Source organism: Eleginops maclovinus, chromosome 12 (genome assembly GCF_036324505.1).
Source record: "Eleginops maclovinus isolate JMC-PN-2008 ecotype Puerto Natales chromosome 12, JC_Emac_rtc_rv5, whole genome shotgun sequence".
Taxonomy (NCBI): domain Eukaryota; kingdom Metazoa; phylum Chordata; class Actinopteri; order Perciformes; family Eleginopidae; genus Eleginops; species Eleginops maclovinus.
The window spans coordinates 13,418,089-13,441,163 of record NC_086360.1 but is presented as its reverse complement, the minus strand read 5'-3'; the positions used below and the strand labels follow the sequence as shown (position 1 = coordinate 13,441,163).

The 23,075-nt window shown below is 37.7% G+C and overlaps 2 protein-coding genes across 4 annotated transcripts; both read right to left on the bottom strand.

Moving 5' to 3' along the window:
* Nucleotides 1-511: 511 nt before the first annotated feature.
* Nucleotides 512-13,650, bottom strand: rnf122 (ring finger protein 122). 2 transcript variants are annotated; one of them, XM_063896300.1, is made up of 6 exons: nt 13,284-13,650; nt 8,067-8,223; nt 3,705-3,750; nt 3,584-3,625; nt 3,348-3,430; nt 512-2,319 (listed from the first exon to the last, which is right to left on the bottom strand). In XM_063896300.1, the coding sequence occupies exons 1-6, from the start codon at nt 13,306-13,308 to the stop codon at nt 2,205-2,207; spliced, it is 468 nt and encodes a 155-aa protein (XP_063752370.1). In that variant the 5' UTR covers nt 13,309-13,650; the 3' UTR covers nt 512-2,204. The 2 variants fall into 2 exon arrangements, with proteins under 2 accessions (XP_063752370.1, XP_063752371.1); XM_063896301.1 differs by having other exon boundaries at nt 3,348-3,427.
* Nucleotides 13,651-14,822: 1,172 nt separating this feature from the next.
* On the bottom strand, nt 14,823-18,948 carry LOC134873948 (gamma-glutamyl hydrolase). 2 transcript variants are annotated; one of them, XM_063897869.1, is made up of 10 exons: nt 18,512-18,948; nt 18,239-18,363; nt 17,996-18,110; nt 17,521-17,571; nt 17,320-17,404; nt 16,989-17,127; nt 16,709-16,815; nt 15,925-16,018; nt 15,698-15,835; nt 14,823-15,067 (listed from the first exon to the last, which is right to left on the bottom strand). In XM_063897869.1, coding segments are annotated over exons 1-10 (975 nt in total). In that variant the 5' UTR covers nt 18,514-18,948; the 3' UTR covers nt 14,823-14,948. The 2 variants fall into 2 exon arrangements, with proteins under 2 accessions (XP_063753939.1, XP_063753940.1); XM_063897870.1 differs by lacking the exon at nt 18,512-18,948 and having other exon boundaries at nt 18,239-18,492.
* Between the last annotated feature and the right edge of the window lie 4,127 nt (nt 18,949-23,075).

The window sequence follows — 23,075 nt, the reverse complement described above, 5'->3', positions numbered from 1 at the left end:
GTTAGTCAAAATTTATGAATCCCAATGAAAATATTCAAAATTGTCATTAAATGTCATAAAAAGAAAAAAGCAGAAATGTGTTTTTTGAGTCATTGGACCCTTTAAAGTAAAACATACATTCTTAATTTACTCTCAATGGATAACCAACACACATAAAGAAACACTTTTAGTAAAACTAATGCATAGAAATAATAACCAATTATGGAAATAACACTGATCTCAGCCCTCCTAAACATAACAACAAATCTTTACTGCTGTAAAAAAATGTTCCTTGCTTTTTCTAGCAAAACGATAGATTTTTACCAAACCAGAACTTTTCAGAACCATAATAAGGCATTTGAAAGGAATTTGTCTTTTGATAAATTACTACGGCATTGTTCTTCTTAAGGGTCAAGAGCCAAAAAGGTTGTGAACCGAGCTACGTTGAATAATCCAACACATTTTCATACAGTATTTTACCTGATGATGGCGCCAGATACAAGACTACCAAGAAATAAACAAGAGAAGCAGATTAAAACAGACAACTGTATTTATTATTGTTTCAAGATATTTACATCTGTTTGGATTACAAAATGTGGAATGTGGCCAGAATCAGAGTGAACAAATCTCTTTGATATTTTCTTTTCTTTTCTTTTCTTGGCACGCGGACTCATGTGAATGAAGTCAACAGCCTTATATGTGTGTGTGTGTGTGTGTGTGTGTGTGTGTGTGTGTGTGTGTGTGTGTGTGTGTGTGTGTGTGTGTGTGTGTATGTGTTTGGCTTTATGTACAGAGCAGGTGCCTACTGTATGTGGACAATGTGCTTTGTGAGTTTTGTGCTCAATTTTAGGCAGTGTGTCGCTTTCTGAATCGTGTAAATCACAAAAAAATACGATGGAGGAATGTAAAAACAGAATCACCAGCAATAATGCCACAGAAATGTATAAAAGTGAGATCTAGTTTCTTCCCAGGTGAATTCACAGAACAACACCGAGGCTTTGCTGCTTCTTTTCTCTTCACATGAAGCAGCTTCTCGGATACTTCACAGACTTTTATAAAAGATTCACCACACCTTAGAACAAGGGACCAGCTATGCTGCATCCAAACTTTAGTCTTAACATTTTAGAAGAACAAAGGCGGTATGTTTTTTGTGAATTTAAAGTGCAATATCTAAAAAAAATAATCAACAAAAAAACACGATGTTCAAGTGAAAGGTAAAAAGTGTCATTTCCTTTTATCTATATTAACACAATTAAAACATGTTTGAACATTAAAATAACATCCCAGTGGGAAAAACAACACATAGAACATTATATCACTGTAAAGATGGGCGCCACATCAATCATCAGTATTACATCGGTTTCGCAATTGGTTTTAAATGGAAATACTGATTAATTTGCTACATGTGGACTACAGTTTGAGATGTTAATAAGATTAATTTAGGTCCCGTTGAATTCACATTTCTTTTTGTAACCAATGCGACTTCATAATCTTTGGCCCCAAACTTTATTTGAACGTTTTTATTTCGCTTAAAGCAGTTTCAGTTAACCCTGTCTATGTCTTCGCCTCACAATGTTATTAATTCTCATCTGAACTCTGTATCTCGATGGCTCCAGATATTTTTGTCCAACCCTTGTTATACCTAACAATACCCAATTAAGGGACAATGAAATGTCATTTTCTCTGCAGCTTTGTTTAAAAATGTCTTTACTCAAAGAATTAAGCGATAGTTTTAATAACCACATTTCAGGTTAGTAACCACCATGACATTCGACACTCATACATGCTCGGAGGGGATCAGTGCCTCTGACCCCGCGCTGCAATCCTTCTACACTCGCTTGTCGCTGTGAAACATGACTCTTCTTCAGTGGTGTCATTAACTTGACTCGAGGTAACCAGAGAAGATGTGAGGGGTGTGTGGAGGGGCGGGGGGGGGGGAATGATGAAAGAAGAGTGGTGGAGTGATGTGTGGGTGGCTGGAGATAATCTCTCAGACACCACAAGGTGTCGTGTTGCCATATTGGAAATGGTCGCTAGGCAACAGCATCCTTCAGTCTTCCTCTGGGTGGTAACTAGGTTACCCCAGCTTACTGTTATCATGTCGGTATGTCATCGCTGATATTTTAGCAGCAACACAGGGTCCCTGTTCCTGGTGGTCGCAAAATTATATCAGCTGCTCGGGCCCGGGCCCGGCGAGCTGTCCCAGGCCTGCAGGGGTCCATCAGTTACACCAGTTCATCAAGAAGGGTCCCTATGCTGTGGTGCTGCTCAGGGGGGCCAGCTATTGGTTTGTTGCACATGGGGCAGACACAGCGCACCTCCAGCCACTTTACTAGACACCTGTTCAGGAGAGAAAGAAAAAGGATAAAGCAACATGAGATCATGATTTCTCTCACTAATTTAAACATGTTTCACTGATCAAAGCAAACTATTTGGATCTTGGGCTGCAAATAACAATTTATTTTCTTATTGATGATGATATTCTAATATTTTAAGATGTGGTTTAATATCACATAAAACAGTGAAAAACAGACCTCTCAGATTAGAGGGTCTGAAAAGCATTTTCTGCCATTTAAGCATGAAAATTACTCTAACGTTGTTGTTTGCCTGTTGGCTTGTCTCTGTCTCTCTTTTACAGTAAACTGTTGTGTCATTTAATAATTACTAACATAGATACTTAATTTTTTTATACAGACCTTGTTTTGTGTGTAAATTGATGTTCAAAGAAACTATAACTGTAATAATAAGTATAACGTGGTAAGGATTCTTCATACAGACTGATTCTTAGTGAGGATGCTTCACATCAATAAAGTCTTTATCTTAAGTCTTTCTTTATTATACATCTCCAGTAAATCTCTCCTTATTAAACTGCAGTTTGAGATAAACGGTTTAAACTGGGCTATGTTCTCCAAGACAACTCAAACACTATATTCAGCTTTTACTATTGAGCACTGTGTTATACAAAAAGGACAAAATCACATTATTTTTGCCTCTCTTTCATTAAGTCCCTCCCCTTTAATATTGACATAAATACCTTATAATTTACCACATGACTATGAGGAAATCACAATTTGCGAAACCTACTGAACATCAGGAATGCCTCCCCTACAAGATCATAGCACTATTTATTCCTGTTGTCTACCCGCTGCATGCTGGGATATGCTTTCTCTCTCACTATTTCTCCCTGAATATCGAACAAGAGCTCCTGTCGCTGCAGTCAGGAACAAATCAACTAAATCTCTCTGTGTGATTGCTGAATCCACTACACTTCAGATGAAACACGAACGTTTTCATGTGAATAAGCCAGTGCGAGTGCAAAGCGGTAACAAGCGGCAGAGAAAGATTCCACTGTTCTCTCATGTACTCACTTCCTGTGGAAAGCATGTTGGCATGGCAACACTCCCAGCTCGTCTTTCACTTTGAAGTCTTCGAGACACACGGCGCACGTCTGCTGCAAGAGTGACACACAGGACGCAGTGAGGACCCTCATTTGAGGAAATGATCATGCATTATCTTTGCTTACGTTTGTCTCACGTTATAAAGCTCTTAAGGTGTGAAAATGTGCAAAAATCTGTGAAAATGTGCATGACAATCACATCCTTACCCCATGAAGATTCAACTTTTTTGGGTCACCTTTTAAAACCACCTGTAGGATTAAAAGAAAACATGTTTGAAAGAGATTTTGTTTCATTCAAGTGTGCCTAAATAATGAGGTAGTTCTTTACCTCTCTGTATCCAAACCGCTCACTCTGGGCTTGGTGTCGTAGTTTGCTGTAAAAGAGAAGAAAAAACAAAAAATAAGAAATGATTTGAAAAAATCATTTTAAAATGCAATCAACTATGTATGTTTGCATGAAGACATTGTCTGACCTACATGAATTATATACCAGTGGAAAGGTGGGATTGAGACCTTTCCATAAACACCAAGATGTAGCTTTGAAAAAGCCTGACTTTCCTACTTCCAACTTTCAACTTCCATCTTCCAACTTGTAAATTATGATCTATTTCATTAAAAAAATTGAACTATTAAATATGATTTTCACTGGTTCAACTCCAGCAGTTTAGCCAGGAAGTGTCTGACATATATGAATCATATACCAGTGGAAAGGTGGGACTGCGAACACCTGAATGGAAGAGATTAGTGGTACATAAGTGACCCATTTGACACTTGTTTGTTAAAAGAGGAAAATGTCTATATTTATACTATGATGATTTTCCCAGCAGATTCAGGATGAGCTTTGGAGAAGTTTGCGCAGTAACATAATGTTGCTGTGTGTAACAGAAGCTGTGTAATTACAGGGTAAGCTTTGACATTTAACTTTTCTCAAACAGCTACAGCTGCTGGAAGCACACACACAAACACACACACACACACACACACACACACACACACACACACACACACACACACACACACACACACACACACACACACACACACACACACACACACACACACACACCCACACACAAACACACACATTGTTCACACAATGTAGCAAAACGCACACACAAACACAGTTAATGAGTACGGTGCGTCCTAGAATCCCTGCACCACCCTAATAACCAACAATAGAGAGGAGATCTTTATCATTTGGCGAGCCGCGTTTGTCAACCTGGGTTATTTTTGGCCTCTTGTTTTTCCACAACTAAACATAGACTCACATGTCTATCATTGTCTGTGATTTAAAATGAATGCAGTGAGAGCAGCTTAAATGAAATATGAATATTTATTTTGCAATCTGTTACCCCCTCAAATTTAATACAAATACAAAAATGTTCATGCTATAAGTAAGGAAGGGACAGTTATTGGTTGTGTTTGTCACTTGGTTTATTGTTTACGCTGATTGCTGCTAACAATCTTCCCTGCGGGACAATGTGAGGATACACGTTTTACATGTGTAGAGATTTCCCATGGCTAAAGAATAATGTGAAGCGGGTTGAAGGGGGGAATGACGGAGATTTCTGTGTTTCAGTTTTGTGCCCGGTCTGCAAGAATAGAACAATTCTCATACAGATACTGCAGACCAGTTATTATTGAACAAAGACACAATGAATTCAACAGGTGTGGGGGTTAAAAAAAACAAAAAACCATTGCCTTTAACAGACTTAATTTGAGCATATCAAACACTATATAATTTCCTTTGAGAATAGCCAAGCTAATGTTTTGCTAATGTTAACTATAATGTGACTGCTTATAAAACATTAACGTGTATTTCATTTGTTTCCTGCTTTGACATTTACAGTTTCCTTTTTAAGATCTTTTTTTCTTTATGATTCATAAATCCACAGAGCAACAGCTTTTTATAGAGACACTTTTATAGGCCGAATGTCTCTTCTTAGAAAAGTTTTTCACAGATTTAACCAAATGAACCTCACTGCTAATCATGTTCATGATAGAAGATGACCTATTTGCTGCTGACGCATTTTGGAATTAAACAGTCACTTTATTTTCCCAAATCTCTGCCTATCCCATTCTCGGCATGTAGGATGGTGTTTTCATGTGGATCTACAGCTTCATATTACTGCGGGGTTAATTGAGAAAACTTTCCAATTATTAACATTTATTTTTATTTGAGGAAAGTGCAGAAAAGGAGGAGAGAGGGAGGCGGGTATGACACACAACTACAGGACTAAAGAATGGAATAGAGCATGTGCTGTAACCACTACAGGCTACCAAAAGTACTCTGCATTTGTAGTTATTAGTCATGTTTTGTCTGAGTACAGGTAGAAGTTGTGTTTCCTGTTTTTGGCTAATGAACAACTGTGTTAACAGATCAAGTTTCAAGGATCACTAACAGTAAATTAAATGAGTTAGTGCATTTTTTGGTAATCTGGTGGACAAATATCTCTGTGCTCAGTCTTTGTATGGCAATGGCCGTGAAGTATATATTGTATTTTTGCAAAAGAAGCAAAATCACTCAAAACATTTTTTTTAACACACTTATCTCACTGACTAGTGGGATGTTGGTATAATTAAAGATGGGATATTTTGGGGGAGCGCTTTTGGCAGTCTTGTGGTTTTACCCTCTTGTACACTGCAGGTATACTGCTGTGTACACCCCCATTTTGTGACACTATAATAGTAACTGTTTGAAAATTAAGGCTGAAAAGATCTGTGCATGCGTGCCACAATTTTGCAAGGCTTTTAAAAAAACGATATAATTGCTTTATATGATTAGAGGAGGAAATCTAACATAGATGAATAGAGGCAGATTTTAAGTCACGGTGAACCAAACATCACAATATCCCTGACACTGATTTACAGGGAGCCTGTCTGAGTGGATAATGGGAAGCCTGCCCCCAACAAAGAATGGCATTCATCACTCAGTATTCATGTGATGAATCACCCCGGTCTATAAATGAATTCACAATCACACTCCTACCAAAGACTACCTTCAGCCTGTTTAAGGAGCCGAAAGGAAGTGACTCATTGGTTGTGATTCAGACAGAGGCAAGTACTTCAAGAAAACAGGAAGGATCCTGGTTTTCTAACAGAGTTGATGGTCAGTTTAGAGTCAAACCTGGGCCAAACAAAGAGTTCACAATTACAGAAATGTGTCTTTTCTCTGCCAATAACTACAATATGAAATTATCTCAGAGCTTAATTGATTCCTTCATTTATAATATTTATTGGGCCAAAAAAGTGATAAACTGCAATTGTTGTAGCAAATGTTTTGCCACTTGGGGGCACCAAAACAAGTTATGAACACAATATTGACATATTATCACATTTGTGATTACAGGGTGAACTTTGTCTGCAAAATCCAAATCCAGAAGTTAAGAAGGTGTGTCATCCAACCAAATTTAAGTCTGATATTCACTCTCTTTGAGCTCTGTTTTAGTTGTCTTACAACTGCTGAGGGAATACTTGGCTGCCTAATGCTCCATTATGTTCTTCAGAGAGTCGCTAACTGTTTCTGTCTGCCGTTTGGTATTTTTCCCTAAAAACAGCCGTCTGCAGGAGCCGATAAACAAAAATTTGAGATTGGTGAGAGTAAAAAGAGCCAAGAACATCTATTGAATAGGAAGCGCGAGGGGATACTTTAGTAAACTGTCTTTTTTCCCGTCAAGAATAAACTATGTTTAAGAGGCATGTCGGATTTCACTTTGTGCTGCTGTTCACTTAAATGTAATTATAGAAAAGGAATTAACTGCACAGGAGGCAAATGCAGATAATTGAGGGAAAGCGTCACATACCTGCTGGATACCAACTACCAGCCTTTAGTGGCGTGTATTTGTATTCTCGCCCAACAACCAAGGTTTTTTATAAATTGTTTGACATTTCGATAATAAAGGTGATTCTGACAGCGACAACGAAAATAGCTCATTATGAGATGCCTAGCCATCCAAAGAGAGCTCAGGATAAAAAATAATCCTACTGCAGGTATTGAAATTTCCCTATGACATTTTGTACATTGTAGACGTTCATGTTGATTTTTTCATTTTTGGTTTACTCCCACTGTGTGCTATTCAGATCGTGGTTATTCTGAGTTTTGTTCCCTGCTGTCCTCACACATTATAGCTGGCTACTTCCTGTTGTCTCATATCCCGTGCTTCAGACACAAATGTCCCCTCAGCTCATCAGGGAGTTCACACACAGTCAACAGCGGGAGAGGTCACCCTGTTCCTCTTCTTTTCACGGACACACTCACATAACACACACCAAGCACAGTTCTCCTTACTGACGTTAGTTGGCCTACTACTTCAGTGCAGATTGAAATAGATAACTAAATATCTGATATGATTGGATTGATTTGAGTATTACTTATATAGATTAGATGTTATAATCAGCAATGTAGCTTGGATCGAATGCTTTTTTTCTGTTCTTGATAAGTGATGATGCTAAACATTTAGCAACATGCATTTCAACTATGGAGCATATTAGCCTTGGATCATTGACTCTTGCTTTACTCTAGTCTAGCAGTATCATTGACTCTATTAAAACATCATGCCCTGTTACTGTACCAACTCATTCACTGATTCGAACCAGAGCCCACTGTTTTAAAGGACATGTTACAAAACACAACTTTTTTTTGTAACACCTTTCTTGTTTTGATCACTGTTTCTGTATCTTTTGCCCTCACCTGATAAAGTAACAGCAGAAGACAAGGCTCAGGATGAAGACAAAGATGCCTGTCCCGAAGATGACCATGTAAATGTTGAGAGGCAGGTCCTGGAAGGTGATGGGCGGCATGGTGCACGACTTGTTGGAATAAACCAGTCCCAGACCACAGAAGCACCCTGAAGAAGGACAGAGGAAAGATTTTAAAATACATTTACAAGAAGCATGCTAGAAAAAACTGCCAGAAACTTGAAAGCCTGACTCTGCTACACACAGGAATGTCTAAAAACACAAATTAAAGGTTCATATTTAGAGATCTCTACTATTCATGAGCAGCCCAGAGTCAGACCGGCAGCTTTGCATCTAACCAGAAGTGAAAAACTGAAGTTGCAAACACATACATATGCAAAGACAGAAAGGCTGGGGGAAAGGTAAAGACATTTTCATTCCATTGCCTAAACTAATAGCTTGAACTTTGCTCCAATCCAAACAGATGGTATTCCCATCAAAAGTGCCCCCCTTTGTTTCATCCTTCTTGCTGTGACGCTACACTGCTGTGTGTGTTTGTTTTACCATGAAATAGATTATCACTGTAGCACCGCTGTCTGTAGTCAAGGTCAGAAGTAGAGAGGCGCGGGGGATGGGGAGCATTGAACAGCAAATGTGGCCATGAACAGTAGATATGTTGGACTTTTATTTATCAAATTAAGAACCATGCATTCCCCGATTACAAGGGGGAAGATAACGCAGAAAAACACTTGTAGATTATATAGACAGAGACAAAGAGACACACAGAGCACACTTGTGTTTTGTGCGTCTGCATGAATAATGAGAAGTCAGTTTCTTCATGTGAGAGGGGGCTTTGTGAGATCGGGGTCACACTAACCCAGTGAGTGATAGTGCATCAGAGCTAACACAGGACTCATCGCCATCTGCTGATATGAACCTCTTCACATTAGAACAGGAGGAGGAGGCTGTGTGCTGTAGAAGGCCGTGACTCCTCTAGTTTTCATCACAGCAGCTGATCGACTGGAATCAGCATTTATATTGTTTAATCATGACAGAGAAATCCATACTTTTCAATGCCACCAGCAGCAGCTTGTGTTAAATCTAAAATAAACTGTACCACGTATAATTGGACACTTTTTTTGTTTTCAAGAAACAACTTTCTTCTGTTTGTGTAAAGTTTGCATGTTCTTACTGTTTCTCTACTCTATGTTCCACCCACAGTCCAAAGACACGCAATTTAGGTGGACTGGAAACTCTGTTTGTGTTGTCTGTCTATGTTTACTGTGCCTAAAGGCTCTGACACATCAATGTCAAGCCATCAAGAGCTTCTGTGGCCCTAGTTTCTGTGTTGTCCCGCACCACTAGCCATTGTTGACATTATTCACCGGAATAAATGTGTGGAGTAGACCAGCAGTAAGAAATAACTCTGATTGATTATTCAACTTAACCGAATCAGTGCACTATTATTTTGGAAATGACATGGCTATGTAGAACGTGTTTCATGAGTGAAACGCTGCTTTTTATTAATATTATTTGTGTATCTATTATAACAACGGCTTGCATATCTACAGTCCTACTTTTCCACTGCCGTTAATTTTTTTATATCCATTTTGTGTGCCTGGTCCTTAACACGCAAAATAAACCGATCGACTGTGGAATGACACACAATTAAATAGGCGATAACATTTGTGAGTAAATATAGATGAACAGATGGCAGATATAGAAGGATTGATGGATTAATAAAGAGATGGATCAACTGATGGATGGCTAAATGGAGACCTTTACTTTTATCATATCCCTGCGATTAGTATTGTTTTCTTGTTGCACAGTTTTCTTTTTAAGATTGCGGGATTTTCTAGTACCTTCTGCAGCCGAAGTGACACTTTGACATTTCTATTTGACATTTCTTCCGTCTCACGGTGGAAATTGCAGTATGAGAGGATCAATACTTCCCGCCTGGTAGTTCCACTCTCTCTGAATGAGCCGTGATGCTCCATCTATCAAGGCTCGTCGCTGGCTGCACATTTAAGTTCCACACTAAATGACTTCACTCAGCAAGAGGCAATCACTAACAGAGTCTCGAATGTTTGTGAAGTGAACGCAAACTGAAGGACATGTACTGGGCCATACTACCATTATCAGACAAATGAAGAGGACATGAGTCATAACTCTTATAATAATTACATTTCAAAGCCTTTTGTATTCTGAAATGTATGTAATTGTAGTGGATATTGGACTTATTAAGACCTTTATACTTTTACTCCACTACATTTTAGAGGTATATTTATTTATCAGCGTTAGTTATTATGTTGCAGATTCCTGTTTTACATAAAAAAACTACACATGATAAGCTTATAGAACCCAATATGTGTTGAAGATTAAAACAGTAATTCACAATCTTTATGTGGATACTTTGCCACGCTTTAGAAGTATATAAAAAACCAACGTAAAGTTGTTCTCCTTGAATGGTCTCAGATGGTTTCATTTAAAAAACAAAGTGCCAAAACTAAAGGCCAAAGTGTTTCACAAAAATATATCCAAAAGAAAAGTCCACAAAATGAATACAACATTGTTCAATAGGACTTTGTTTTCTTTTTCTCCCCCAGCTTCACCTTGAATAGCTACACAGCTCTGCAAGTCAATACAATGGAATTGAAATCTAATAAAAGAACTAAAAGACTTTTCTTCACTCTTGGTAGTAGTAGGTGAAGTTGTACCAGAAACTCTCTACTCCTCATCAAAAACACATGTTTAGCTTTTGATTCATAATAAGCCCTGCACGTGCATCACGATCAAATGTAAAAATCATTATCATTGCGTCGGTTCCTCCATATTCATATACCACAGAGGGCTTAAACTCAGTGTCCCCACGCGTGACACACAAGAGTTCTCCATTATCATCACACTGTGTCAAACAATCTGCATCACCAAGATCCCAGCAGACAAAGAGAAACATACAGCGAGGTGGGGGAGTATATGTTCCTGTATTCATGTCACTGCACAGCTGATGGCACAAATCACCTGTGAAGCTACTGCAGACTAACAACCCAGATCTGGGTCATTTGTATTCAAGTCTTTGTGTTTGTGCATGTTGGTGTGTGTGTTTGCCATGTTGCAACGGATGGGTTCACGCGTCTCCAGCCTCCACCTTTTGTGTTAATGAAGAGCAGACAGTTATGTGTGGTATTTTGCTTTGGGTGGAGCCCTGCATGACCACTGACCTATATATTTGCCCACTCAGGAAGCGCCCAGTTGCCAAGGCACTGAGAGAAGCAGACGCAGGAAAAAAGGATGAACGCTATCTATAGCGAAACATTTAGAGAGAATCTGAGTCGGTCGTATTGAGTTTCAGCTGTCAGACAGATTTTGGTGTTGTTGTTTTAAAAAGGCAGGAAAGTCCCTCCGTGATTTGCTAGAGCTGTAAAATGCCTCGACTATGGCAGCTTCCCTGACAGATCCTATGAGATGCCTGGTAGGGTATTGTCCTATATACGCTGTGTTCACACACAAAGCTGCTTCTGCCGTTGCTGCTGCTAGCATTAAAGACAGAACTTCCCATCAAATATTCAACAGTTCACATCGGGGAAACACTCTAGCTCGCCTGCATGACTGCCTGCTGCTGAAGAGGAACAGGAAGAAAGTAGGTTGGGCCCAAAACTACCCATCACATGCATCAAAGTGCTACATGTGTCACGCATAAACACTGTAGGCATGATCACAGAGACACTGACAAACAGAGCTGAGCTGCGGCTGCCTGACACTGCTTCAATTTCCAACAGAATGTCACTCTTTGATAGTGTGTGTGTATGTGTGTGTACTATTTCCTCTATGAATAGAAGGGGAGTTGATCAGCACAAAGGGAGTAATTGTTCTTGTCTGAACACCACCAACAGTCCAGTGAGGACACTGCTGTGGCAGCTGCCCCTCAAAAAAGGGACGCGAGTAAAAGGAAAAATAATCCATCATTTTATACCAGGTCTCCACCCGACAATAAAGCACTGACACACCATTTCACTGCCATGGAGAGACTCATTTTGTTTAAGCATGACGGATACACCTCTGGATGCAAACAGCAGTTTTCAAAGAAGACAGGGAAAGTTGCTGGACTTTTTTCTTTAGTCGATAATTGTAGTGAGAGACTGCATATAGAGTCAGTGACTGTAAACCACATTATCCACAGAGGCAACATGTTACATAGAGAGCACAATGGCTGGCCTTGTGTGGTGCTCAACTGGAAGAAATGTAGATGGAAATAAAGGATTCTATTTATTAAGCACACTCTTTCTACCTGTCAATACACACATTGATATAACATCCAGATATATTAACAGAATATAAAAAGGATATTGTAGGTAACTTAAATAAATCATTAAGTGCGTATCACTTTCCTTTAGGTCATTCTATTTAGATGTCACAGTACAGAGTTTACAGTACACAAAATACAGGGTTTATGACATACTACAATGATATTATTTCTTTCATCATAATAGAATCTGCCGAATATGTCACGAAACAAAGGTGATGTACTCAAACAGCTTGTTGTATTAGACCAAAAATCTAAAAGGTAATCACTGTATTCACATATAATGACAAAGAAAATATAAAACTCATCACATTTGAGGAGCTATTCTTGCTTGAAAATACTTAAATTGATAAACTATTATTATAATAGTAGATGGATTAATTTCTGTCAATTGAGTAATTGATTCGTGGACAAATTGTTGCATCATTAATAATGAAGTTTTAGGCAAATAAACAACACTTTCAGGTTTGTATTACTTCATAATATTTGTCAGTGATTATAACTTCTGATATGAAGACATTTTATATTGTTACAACTGTGTTTTACTATCATTCAATGTACCATGGGTGCCACAAGAGGAGATAAAGTTACTGATGAATACATCAATAAACCTAAACATAACTTCTTGAATCCAAGACTTTAAACAACTACATGAGTGTTATAAACCATGTATGACATGTTTATATAGTGCTTCAACATGATGCATAGGGGTGTATAAAATAAGTGTAGGGCACTTTAAAGTCACCGTTAAGCTCCACACATTGTCTTTTCTCACAATAGAAATGTCTAAATTTAGAAAAACACTGGAGTGACTCAGAGAATACAGTCTTGCTCTATTATATAACTGGCACGAGAGATTCCCTCTAAATAACAGGCTGTATAGCACATTTTATATGAGAGGCCTAACAATGTAAAATGACTGCTCACCGTTACACCACTGAAACGGGTGCATCAATGCACCAGAGGGAGTCCGATCCTGTTTACCAACAAGCCGCAGCCGCCGTGCAGATGGATGGACGCTATAAAGTGCCCCGAGCTGTGCCAGGGACTGTCTGCCAGCTGTGTGAGAAGCTACGAGACAATGGCACCTGTGAAAAAGACGAATACAAAGCGGGATAAAAAGCGTTTTGGTCGGAGTTGAAGCGCGGTTATGTCACATTGTTTGTTTCATCCCTGCAGATTGAGATAAAGAGAAATGGTGATGTGGATTTCCCCTCCTTCTCCTTTTCGTCGTTGTGGCTCTTTTGACTGTTATTATTAATAGACGGCATAACACTGACCCAGCAGCAGCATCTGTGAGAGAAACTAGAGCACTGGCTGGATTTGCCTACTCCCGCCCCTGCAGACGGCACTGACGTGAGGGGCGACCAATCATCAGGCCTCCTGTGTGTGTGTGTGTGTGTGTGTGTGTGTGTGTGTGTGTGTGTGTGTGTGTGTGTGTGTGTGTGTGTGTGTGTGTGTGTGTGTGTGTGTGTGTGTGTGTTGTGACGGCATGGATGGACTTGCTGCGTGTGTTTTCTGCCAACACATGTACCGTTTCCTCATGCATGTGTGTTTTGCTGGCTAATTAGTTGCAAAGGCTCCTCAGCTATACAGGGCCGGAGTACCCCTCTTTCTGGGTGTTGGTGCAAAATGTACTTAAGCCACTATGGACGCCCTTTTACGTATTCTATGTCAAATAAACAAAATGTGACAATTTGACAATTAATGGATTTATTCAATCCAAATAAAAGTAATAATCAATGACATGATTGTGTATTAACGTTACATGTTTTCCTTATCTTCATTATTATTCTTTTTTTTATGTGTCTTGTGTGGCTGAATATTTCTATGGGGATTTGGATTGTTGGTTTGACAAGGCATTGCCTTTGTCACTAGACTGATTCTAAAAACCCTGAGTTAAACAAAAAACAAACAATCTAATTGATACATTTCCAGCTTTTTCTGTAACATGCAGTTGGTAAAGCAGCCTTGACAACACATCAAAATAAAGTCTCAGCATGAATCAATTGGACTTTGTTCTACATTTAATTGCATTTACTGTAGATTTGAATGTTTATTCTTGACTTGAAAATACTGAAAAGACATTTTAGAGAGAGATTGTTTTGTTTCCTGCTGTCCATGATCAACAATGAACCTTCAAACTCAAATCTGACATAAAATGGAAATTTGATCATTTGACATGTGTCATCATGTGGCACATTTAAAAGCTGCAGAACAGCTTCTGTAGGCAGACTTTGTGATGAGAAAGATTACAATTATTGATCCATAATGTTTACGTCACTGAAATGTTCTAGGGCTGATACTAAAGTATTCTGCTGCTAATGAGCTTGGAAAGTTAAAATGATAATGATTGCCTCTGAATTGTAGTGGAATAGAAGTATAAAGTAGCAGGTCATTGAAATACTCAAGCATAAACTGTGTTTATCTGTAATAACCAACACATATTGGTCTTTAACTGCAGAATTGACAAAAATATAAATTTATTTTGAAATCAAGCAATTTAATAACAATCAATGATTAAAACTCCCATAAACTGAATATAAAGTCCTCTGTTGTTAATTCACAGAGATACAGAGACACTAGAGGATTTCAGAAGAAGTAGATCTGTTCGTATCCTGTGAAGTTTCCAGCATATACAGGCGTGTTGTTGTAAATCAGAGACGAGGCCTCTTCCTCAGGATTGTCGAACTGATGTAAACTTCTCCTTCCTAAACAAAGCAGAAATAATATGCATATCATTAGATTACAATAATAGATGAATCATATCAATGGGGAAAGTGTATAAAGGCAGATAAATAATTGTTCAATGTAATATTTGCATTACCATCTTTTCATTTTTGGTATACAAACTGATTTTACATTTTGTATCACTATTCTGTTCTGACAAAAACTCAGCTATATCTTAACATCTTCTATCAATGTTTATGTTACTATTAAATTACGCTCTGATAAAATGTTCCTTAAACAATTTAAAGGAAGAGGGCTTTTCTCTTTCCCACCAAAGTGCAATTTTGCTACAATTCTCTGAATTCCAAAATGTTTTTTTTTCTGTTCCCATACCAGTTAATTCAAATCAATTTGCACATGCAAGGGCATACTAGGACAAACCCATGATTATATTGCTGTTTCCATTTAATTTAATATGTTTACAGTTCAATAAAATATCAGCTCTCTTTTCAACACTTTTCTATACAATGGTTGGTTGATTTGATCATCGGTTGTGTAGCTTATAGTTCAACAACTAAACATGTTTTATTGTAATGGTCTATAACCCACAATCCCAGTTAATCCCTGATAAAATGTATAATTATTATTGTTGATAATGCTTGTTATCTTACCTTCATTGACAAAAAACTGTGCGAGCAGGGAAGATAGCTGGACAGCGTGAGCAGAGTGAGGAAAGTTATGCTTTCCGTCCCACTGAAAACGATTCACCTCTGGGTGCCACTGGACTCCATAGAAAGGATATCTTTTACCTGGTGAAAAGGAAAAAAATACAAATTACCACTGTGTTACAGTGCAATGATTTATGTTTGTGGAATCTTTAATAAAATAGTAATGTAACCTTCTATAGTTGAAGCAAAGTGGACTCCGTTTTCAGCAACATTTGTAGACAACAGGGAGAAAAAACTGTGCAGCGCCTTGTTCGCGTGAAAGGTCTGAAAGAACATTTGTCTTATTACACATATAAGTTCTGATTTTATGTAATATTTTTCATCATTGTTTTAAGGCTCGGTATTCTATACAATACTCTATGTTTTTAAGGTCTCGTTACGAAGATGCTCTGACACTTTAAACTCCCTGTGTGAACAGGAAAGTGTTTCTTATCTAGTCTTATCTGTCTCTCCATCTCAAGAGCCAACAGATGTGCCTGGGTACCTGGAACATTATTACTCATGTTTCTGTACACTGTGTTCAGTCAAATTGTGCTGGATCATTGAATGGCCTATTTGCTGTGTGGTGATTAAATTAAAGTGACATTTATTTAGAAATATGCACCATACAAGCTTAATATAAGATGAAGCACATCATTAATTAAATTACAACAAAACCTTTACTAAATTGTGCACCTGGGTTTGGGCCTTTGGGATTTATTCCAGCCTTAATTAAACCACACATTTCATGGAGAAAAACTATTCTAATAAATCTACAGATTGTAGATTGTTACATGTACAGTATGTCTCTGCTGCAAGTCTCATTAAGGTCCTGTTGAGTCAAAAGTTTCAGACCTGAGTAACAGAAATTCTTCAGAAACCCATTTTATGAAGTTTAAATTATTTTGAAGCACAATACCAAAAAAACCCAGGGGAAGTGAAACAAAATGACACAGATCACTAGATATGTTGTACCTTTACTGGTAGTCCATAGTGGTGAAAATTGCCGGTGATAGGTTCTTTGGTCAAAGCCTCCATGAGTTCTTTGGGGAAACCTTCAAACATCCTACTGGAGTCAGCCTCTGCAGGGAGAAATAGATGTTAGGAAAACAGGGTTTCGTCAAACAAGGACATTATTATTAGATTAAAAAAGAGAATGTGTAACATGCTTCTACTGACACCAAGTGGTACGATTCATTACATGAAGAAAATGTTCTCAAGAAAATACATCAAAAGAAATGCAGAAAGCTCTAACCGTTGGTCAGGTTGAGGGGCAGTGCTATGTTCTCAGCCATGGTGTTTGCCAGCAGATTTTTACCGGCCACCAGCACAGTCAGGAGCTGCATGCCCATGCATGTGCCCCAGATGGGGAAGAAGTCCCCATTGTCATTGGCCTGCATTAAACACACCAAGAGTTTTAACTTTTAGTTCTGAACCATAAATGAAATCTTGTTCAGGCTGTGGCAGAAAACCACATTTCCTCCATCCCCTTTTTCAAGAAGCTATAGGTGATATAATTCTAAACTCTATTGGCATAGCTCCTTTCATATAGCATGCAACACAAATGAAAATAATGCTGTACAAACCTTGAGAGCAAGTCTGTAAAAAATTTTGGCCACCCTGGCATAGTCTGATGTCTCCAAATTTACTGCCCCCCCGATGAAAACCAAGCTAAACAGACATCACAGAGTTAGAGCAGTGACAGACAGAGGGTTGAAGAGAAACGCAGTCACTGTAAATGTCATTGTATTTTACTCTTCCAACACATTTATAAAAATAGAGCTCACCCATTTATATTTCTGAAGATTGTTTCATAATCATCGGTGGTAAGAGTCAATCTGCATGAGAAAAAGAAATATTCCCTTAAATGAATTTGTGTTTTTTGTGTGGGAAAAGTTACTTCACTTCTCTTTTTCCTCAAAAGCAGTGAAATGAACAGTGACATAACAGTGGATACAATAGCAAGTTAATAAAATAATGCAAATTACTTTTCCAGTGTTTTTTTTTTAATACACCTTAATTAACTCATCTTAAGTATTTTAGTTTAGTCCAAAAACACCATGTACTCATTTTTATTCAGATTGGATTGATGTATTGTTTTAGCAGGTAGAAAGTCGAATGTTCTTCCATTACGACCATGATAACCAGTTTTTGCTTCCTGCATTCATTAGACATTATATCATATCTTCCATTCAAATATAGATTGGTATGATGGTGTATCTTTATTGCTATGAACCACATTAAAAAACTAAAACCTGATACCTGATAGGTATCACTCTGCTGCCTCCAGACTCAATGTATTTCACATAAGAGGAAGGTATGTAGGTCTTCCCGAAGGGTTTCATGACTTCATCTGAAATCATCTGAGTCAAAATACCTGTGGGACAAAAACACACTACCTGTGAAAATTCAACAATAGTGAAAGTCTTTTTTTTTCTTCTATTCTCTATCTCTTTTGTATATTTGTATTGCTTCTCTTTATTTCTCGTGGTACATTTAACTCACCGATCACAGGTCTGTCGTTTGAAGCTTCTTGGTTGAGATTAGTTGGAAAAGCTATGCTGTAGCAGAAGCAGCAGGCAAAAAACAGCCACGCAAAAGTTGAAAATCCTGTGTGGGTCATGTTTCTCCTGAATTTGACGAGCAGAACTTTAATTCAAGATATGAGGCTCTATGAGCGTGTCGATGTATGAAAGAAACTGCAGCTGACTTCTATGTGTGGAGTTAGAAGAGGATATACATAGCCACTACAGGGAAGTGAGGAATGTACAGACTTACATGTGATGACTCTCCCACTGCACATGCCGGTCAGGCAAGTTCACTGCTGATGGAAATAGCTATATTCTGCTGACAGCTTGGACTTTTGGTAAACTTTTTATCATTTAGTGTGGTGGGAGGAGGGTTTTGCAATGAAGTTCATAGACATTTCTTGATAATGTTTTAGAAAGCATTCCTCGGTTCCCACGGCAAACTAGAAAAGGGCTGTCAAACAGGTTTCATTCTGAAAATGAAACCTTATAGTGTTATAAAGGCAGGAGCTAACGAAAGGAGTGCACAGCCTCTGACTCCAAGTTTTGTACATACGGTTCAGGCATTTCTGAAAACCTGCTTTACTTTTGGATAGCATTGTGCGTGGGGAGCAAAAAAACACTTGCTGATGCAATAGAAAATATTTCAACACAGATTGGGTAACAGGAGACACATTTCTTCAAGTTAGCAAACATAAACCACCAATGCAGACGTATTCAGATCGCATAAGTCAGAATCCCGCCTAGACGTAACGATACCATAGCGCCGCGGATCTTTGGTTGGCCCCGGATAACCGGCTTCGGTAATAATACAGATGTAGTTCAAATCTAAGAAAGCACAAAAGAGTTTGAGACATGAGGGTTTTTGGAGTAAATGGAAGTGCACATCTGTCTTATTCTATTATTTTGGGAACAAAATGTGTGTTTCAGATGTGTGTGTGTTGTGTCTAATGATAGGTCAAATAGGGTAAGGGTAAGTGGAAAACTTTCAATCAGCAGAAGTGTTGAAATGTTAAAATCACTGCAAACCATTGCCCCAGAGCCAGATAACACACTCAGCAAAGTGTGATAATGCCAATGAGAGACCTGCACGTGCCCCGTGAGCACCGAATAATCAATGTCAGTTGACTTTGTCGATCTTGCTCTGTAGTGGTGCATCATCAAATTGCCAGACTCTTTATTATAAGCTTATGTTTTGGCCCGGTTTTGTGAAAGCCATAGGCTTGGTTTATATTCAAACTTTTTTTGATGTATTATTCACAGGTGCTTATTCCTAAATAAAGTTTGGTTTATTGAAATGACTCCAAACTACCTGATTTACAGAAAGCTTGTGCCAAGGAATGTTATTCCAGTATAGTACTGGTGGTTATTGGGTCCTTTTCATAGACCATATATATAAATATATAAAGGTCCCAGCATATAATGAAGCTGCCATAGATAAGAGATAGAGTGGACAATGCACAGAGGAAGTTTGTAGGGGTGTTGGCGGTCAACAGGAACTTTGGGGAATACCAGCAATTTGCATAACTTCTCATCATTGTATTGTGTAAACTTCAGTTTTCTCTCATACGCACAGAGAATATGCTCCTAGATTGGACACTCTTAACTTCACCAAAATTTTACTTTTATTACATTTTACAGCTGCAACATGCTTGTGAAGATGTGATTTTAGTTGTGATACTTCTTCCTTATATTTTCTTATAACAGTTGAAAAGAGAATAATACAAGTTCAGGGCCAGTCTGTCTCAAATGTATCAGACTGAACCAACAGGGGGAGACAAACTTGCACTGATGTTTCAAATTCACAGTTTTAAACTTTGGCAAAGTATATAGACAAAAAATAATAATAAATAGGTTCACTAAATCACAGTATTAAATGATCATTGTTTAAAATATGAGTGAAAAGTCTTTAATAGTATGTTAAGCAATGATGCACACTGTATGTATTTGGTTAACTGAAGTCAAAAGTTGAGGTTATAATGTGTGTGTATGGTTAAAATTCTACACAGTTTTTTTAATACATTTTAGCTACATTAACTATTGTAGGTTTAACATAGCCAATAATACTTGATTTGGTCCTTTCAGTCACACAAGCAAAACTCCAAACATTTCAGTCGTCTTCTGCAAACAAAACACACAAATAGCTTCAGTATGTGTTGTTTTTTTTAAATACATTATTTTAGAGTGAAGGTTTAAGTGAACTTTGTCAAACTTTTAGCCCGTCTCTCCACAATCCTATCAATATGCATACTTTTGAATTTGAAACATTCCCAACTAACAATGGAAACACAGATTTGGCATGAAATAGTTTAAGTCAACCTATGAATTTCATTTAAATGTGTTGTATTTAGATGTATTGTTTAAGCTATAGGGCAAGTGTATCCTATTTTAATACTGCATAAGAAAGTAGACATATTCTTAAGAATGTAGAAAGTCCACACAGTAAAAGTCAACTAGAAAATGTCATAATGCAGTATGTGCAGTATGAATACTCTGTGACCTACAATGCATCGTACAAGCAAGATTAATGCTCTACTTACAGCTCCAAAGAAAGTAAATCATAATTGCATGCTTGTAAGACAGCCCCATAAAATATTGGAATATTGGAAAACATAAGAAGAAGTAAATCCTAAGGAACTCACCCCTGAGCCTTTCCATTTCTTGACAGACATCTCTACACACAGCAGCCAGCAGCTCTTCCTTTGGCCTCAGTCCATCCAGAAATACTAAATAAAAAAACAGATAAATGTTACCTAATTTATTGTTTAGAACTACCACATCTGCAGCAGGGACACTCTTTTAATATGCACTATCTTTGTGGTCAAACATATTTACTAAGTATGATAAATGCTTCAAATGAATTAAAGTTTTTATCCCATTAGAAACACAATCTTTATTCATGTCATTTTCAACTTGACACTCGCCAATTCCAGACACCATGCTCTCCATCTGCTGACGGTTCTTCAGGTACATTGGCCACACGTGTCCATCAAAGTAACCTGGAGGATCAGGAGGCGTGTACACCCTCAAACTGTCGGTAGAAGAGAGGTAAAAACACGAAGACACAACATTTCTCAAACATTAAACAATGAAATGAAGGTGAAACAGAATCAATTAAAAAAGGTAAACCAGAAATAATGTGTATCGATTATAACATCAGACACCTTCGTCTCCTTTTGCAGACATCGTAAGGTATTTCCATGAAGTATCTTTTGTAAAAGAGCTCATTCAGAGGCCTGAAAAAAGAAATTCAGAGATACGCCATTATGATTTAGAAAAATAACATATCACTAATATAAAGGGATATGTTGTAAAATGATTAAATACATCCTGAGGTAAGTAACAATCTCTACCTGAATAACATAATTACATCCAAATAATGATTGTGTCTAATAAGGTCTGCTTTCTTTTTAGAACTTGACATTCCCTATCATGTTTCCTTGAAAGGATGTGTAATTTAGTACTTATTATTGGCATATGATTTATTTTATTTCTGTTGTTTGTGTTCAGTTAGTGTTGTTGCTTTTCAGAGGTACCTCTTTCAAAGCAATACTAGATATGATTTTGATAGATTCAGCTGATTAACCATTTGAATTAATACATTTAAAGCCCAATGTCACACTCCACCAACTGCATTTAATCTCAATGTCAAGTTGCTTAGTTGTGTTTAGGAAAAAATAATAAAAGACAGTGTCAATTATAACAGTCACAAGCAGAGTATTTTCAGTAAAGCTTCTGTACCTGTGGTTAAAAATAAGGAAGCCCTCCACGATCAGCACATACACCTTTTCTTCCTCTGCTGATACCGTGTTGTGCTCAGGGCCTCGCTGCCTCAGGAACGCCCCGGGATCTTTTTGCCAAGACTCTACCTCTCTCATCATCGTGTCCATGTAGATAGCATCAAGCACTGCAACAGAATATAAAAGAATAAAAGGATTTTCTTCGCTGAGCACTGAGTCCTCTTAATAAGTGTCAGTCATTCTCTGAGTAGCTTCTCAAATTTGAGAATGTTTTTGCTTTTCTTGTTTTATAAGATTTTAATGTGATTTTAAAATTATTTTTCTATTTTACATTTTGTTATTATTTGATGAAACTTACCAACCATTTGCACATTTTACAACATCACCAGGTAGATAGAACTCCCAAACAAACCACCAAGGACATGACCTCTGTGTCAAGAAGATAAATAAAGTGTCCTTACTGTCATATTGCTTAAACCCATTGCTGTCCACTGGTACCACAGAATCATCCTGAGAATAAAAACCTTTACTGTGATCACTCAAGCCCTCAAATTTCCAGAAAAATTGTAAAACGCAATGATATGATTTAAAGAACTATACCTTAAAATATTCATCCTGTGCAATGAGACAGCTGTTGGGTATCTGCTTGTGTAGACTCTTAGAAAGAGTAGATTTACCTCCATTAGTCACCCTGAAAGAAAAACAGTACACATGGATATTGTTATTTCTTTCTTTACCTTAGCTGCTTCAATAGACTTGATAGACATAACTACGAACCTCAATTCAATAAATATGTTGTTTTTGGCATGTGTGAGCCAATTAATACAAGAAAGTGCAGAAGAGAAATATTTATTTTAAAAATGCCTTTATGTTAGGAATTTAACAGAATAAATGCAAGACAAACTTCATAAAAGCATATTCCATTAAAGAAAAACATGAATTATTTTGTGACAACAAATCAATTTCAGATAAATGGACATTTTAATTTCTCTTTGGGACATTGTTACACGTGAGGCTTTTTTCTCTGAAAAGTAAGCACCTCTTATCCAGTCTTATCTGCCACAAGGTTGTCAC

What these genes read in the sequence shown, in the direction of transcription:
- LOC134873948 (XM_063897869.1), bottom strand. An exon ending in TTTACAGACTTGCTCTCAAG is followed by an intron (nt 17,128 to 17,319) that starts GTTTGTACAGCA and finishes TGTTTAATGCAG; the next exon opens with GCCAATGACAATGGGGACTT. An exon ending in GCCCCTCAACCTGACCAACG is followed by an intron (nt 16,816 to 16,988) that starts GTTAGAGCTTTC and finishes TTCTCCCTGCAG; the next exon opens with AGGCTGACTCCAGTAGGATG.
- rnf122 (XM_063896300.1), bottom strand. Translation starts at nt 13,308, where the DNA reads ATGCACCCGTTTCAGTGGTGTAACG. An exon ending in CCCGTTTCAGTGGTGTAACG is followed by an intron (nt 8,224 to 13,283) that starts GTGAGCAGTCAT and finishes GTCCTTCTTCAG; the next exon opens with GGTGCTTCTGTGGTCTGGGA. An exon ending in TTCTGCTGTTACTTTATCAG is followed by an intron (nt 3,751 to 8,066) that starts GTGAGGGCAAAA and finishes TCTCTTTTACAG; the next exon opens with CAAACTACGACACCAAGCCC.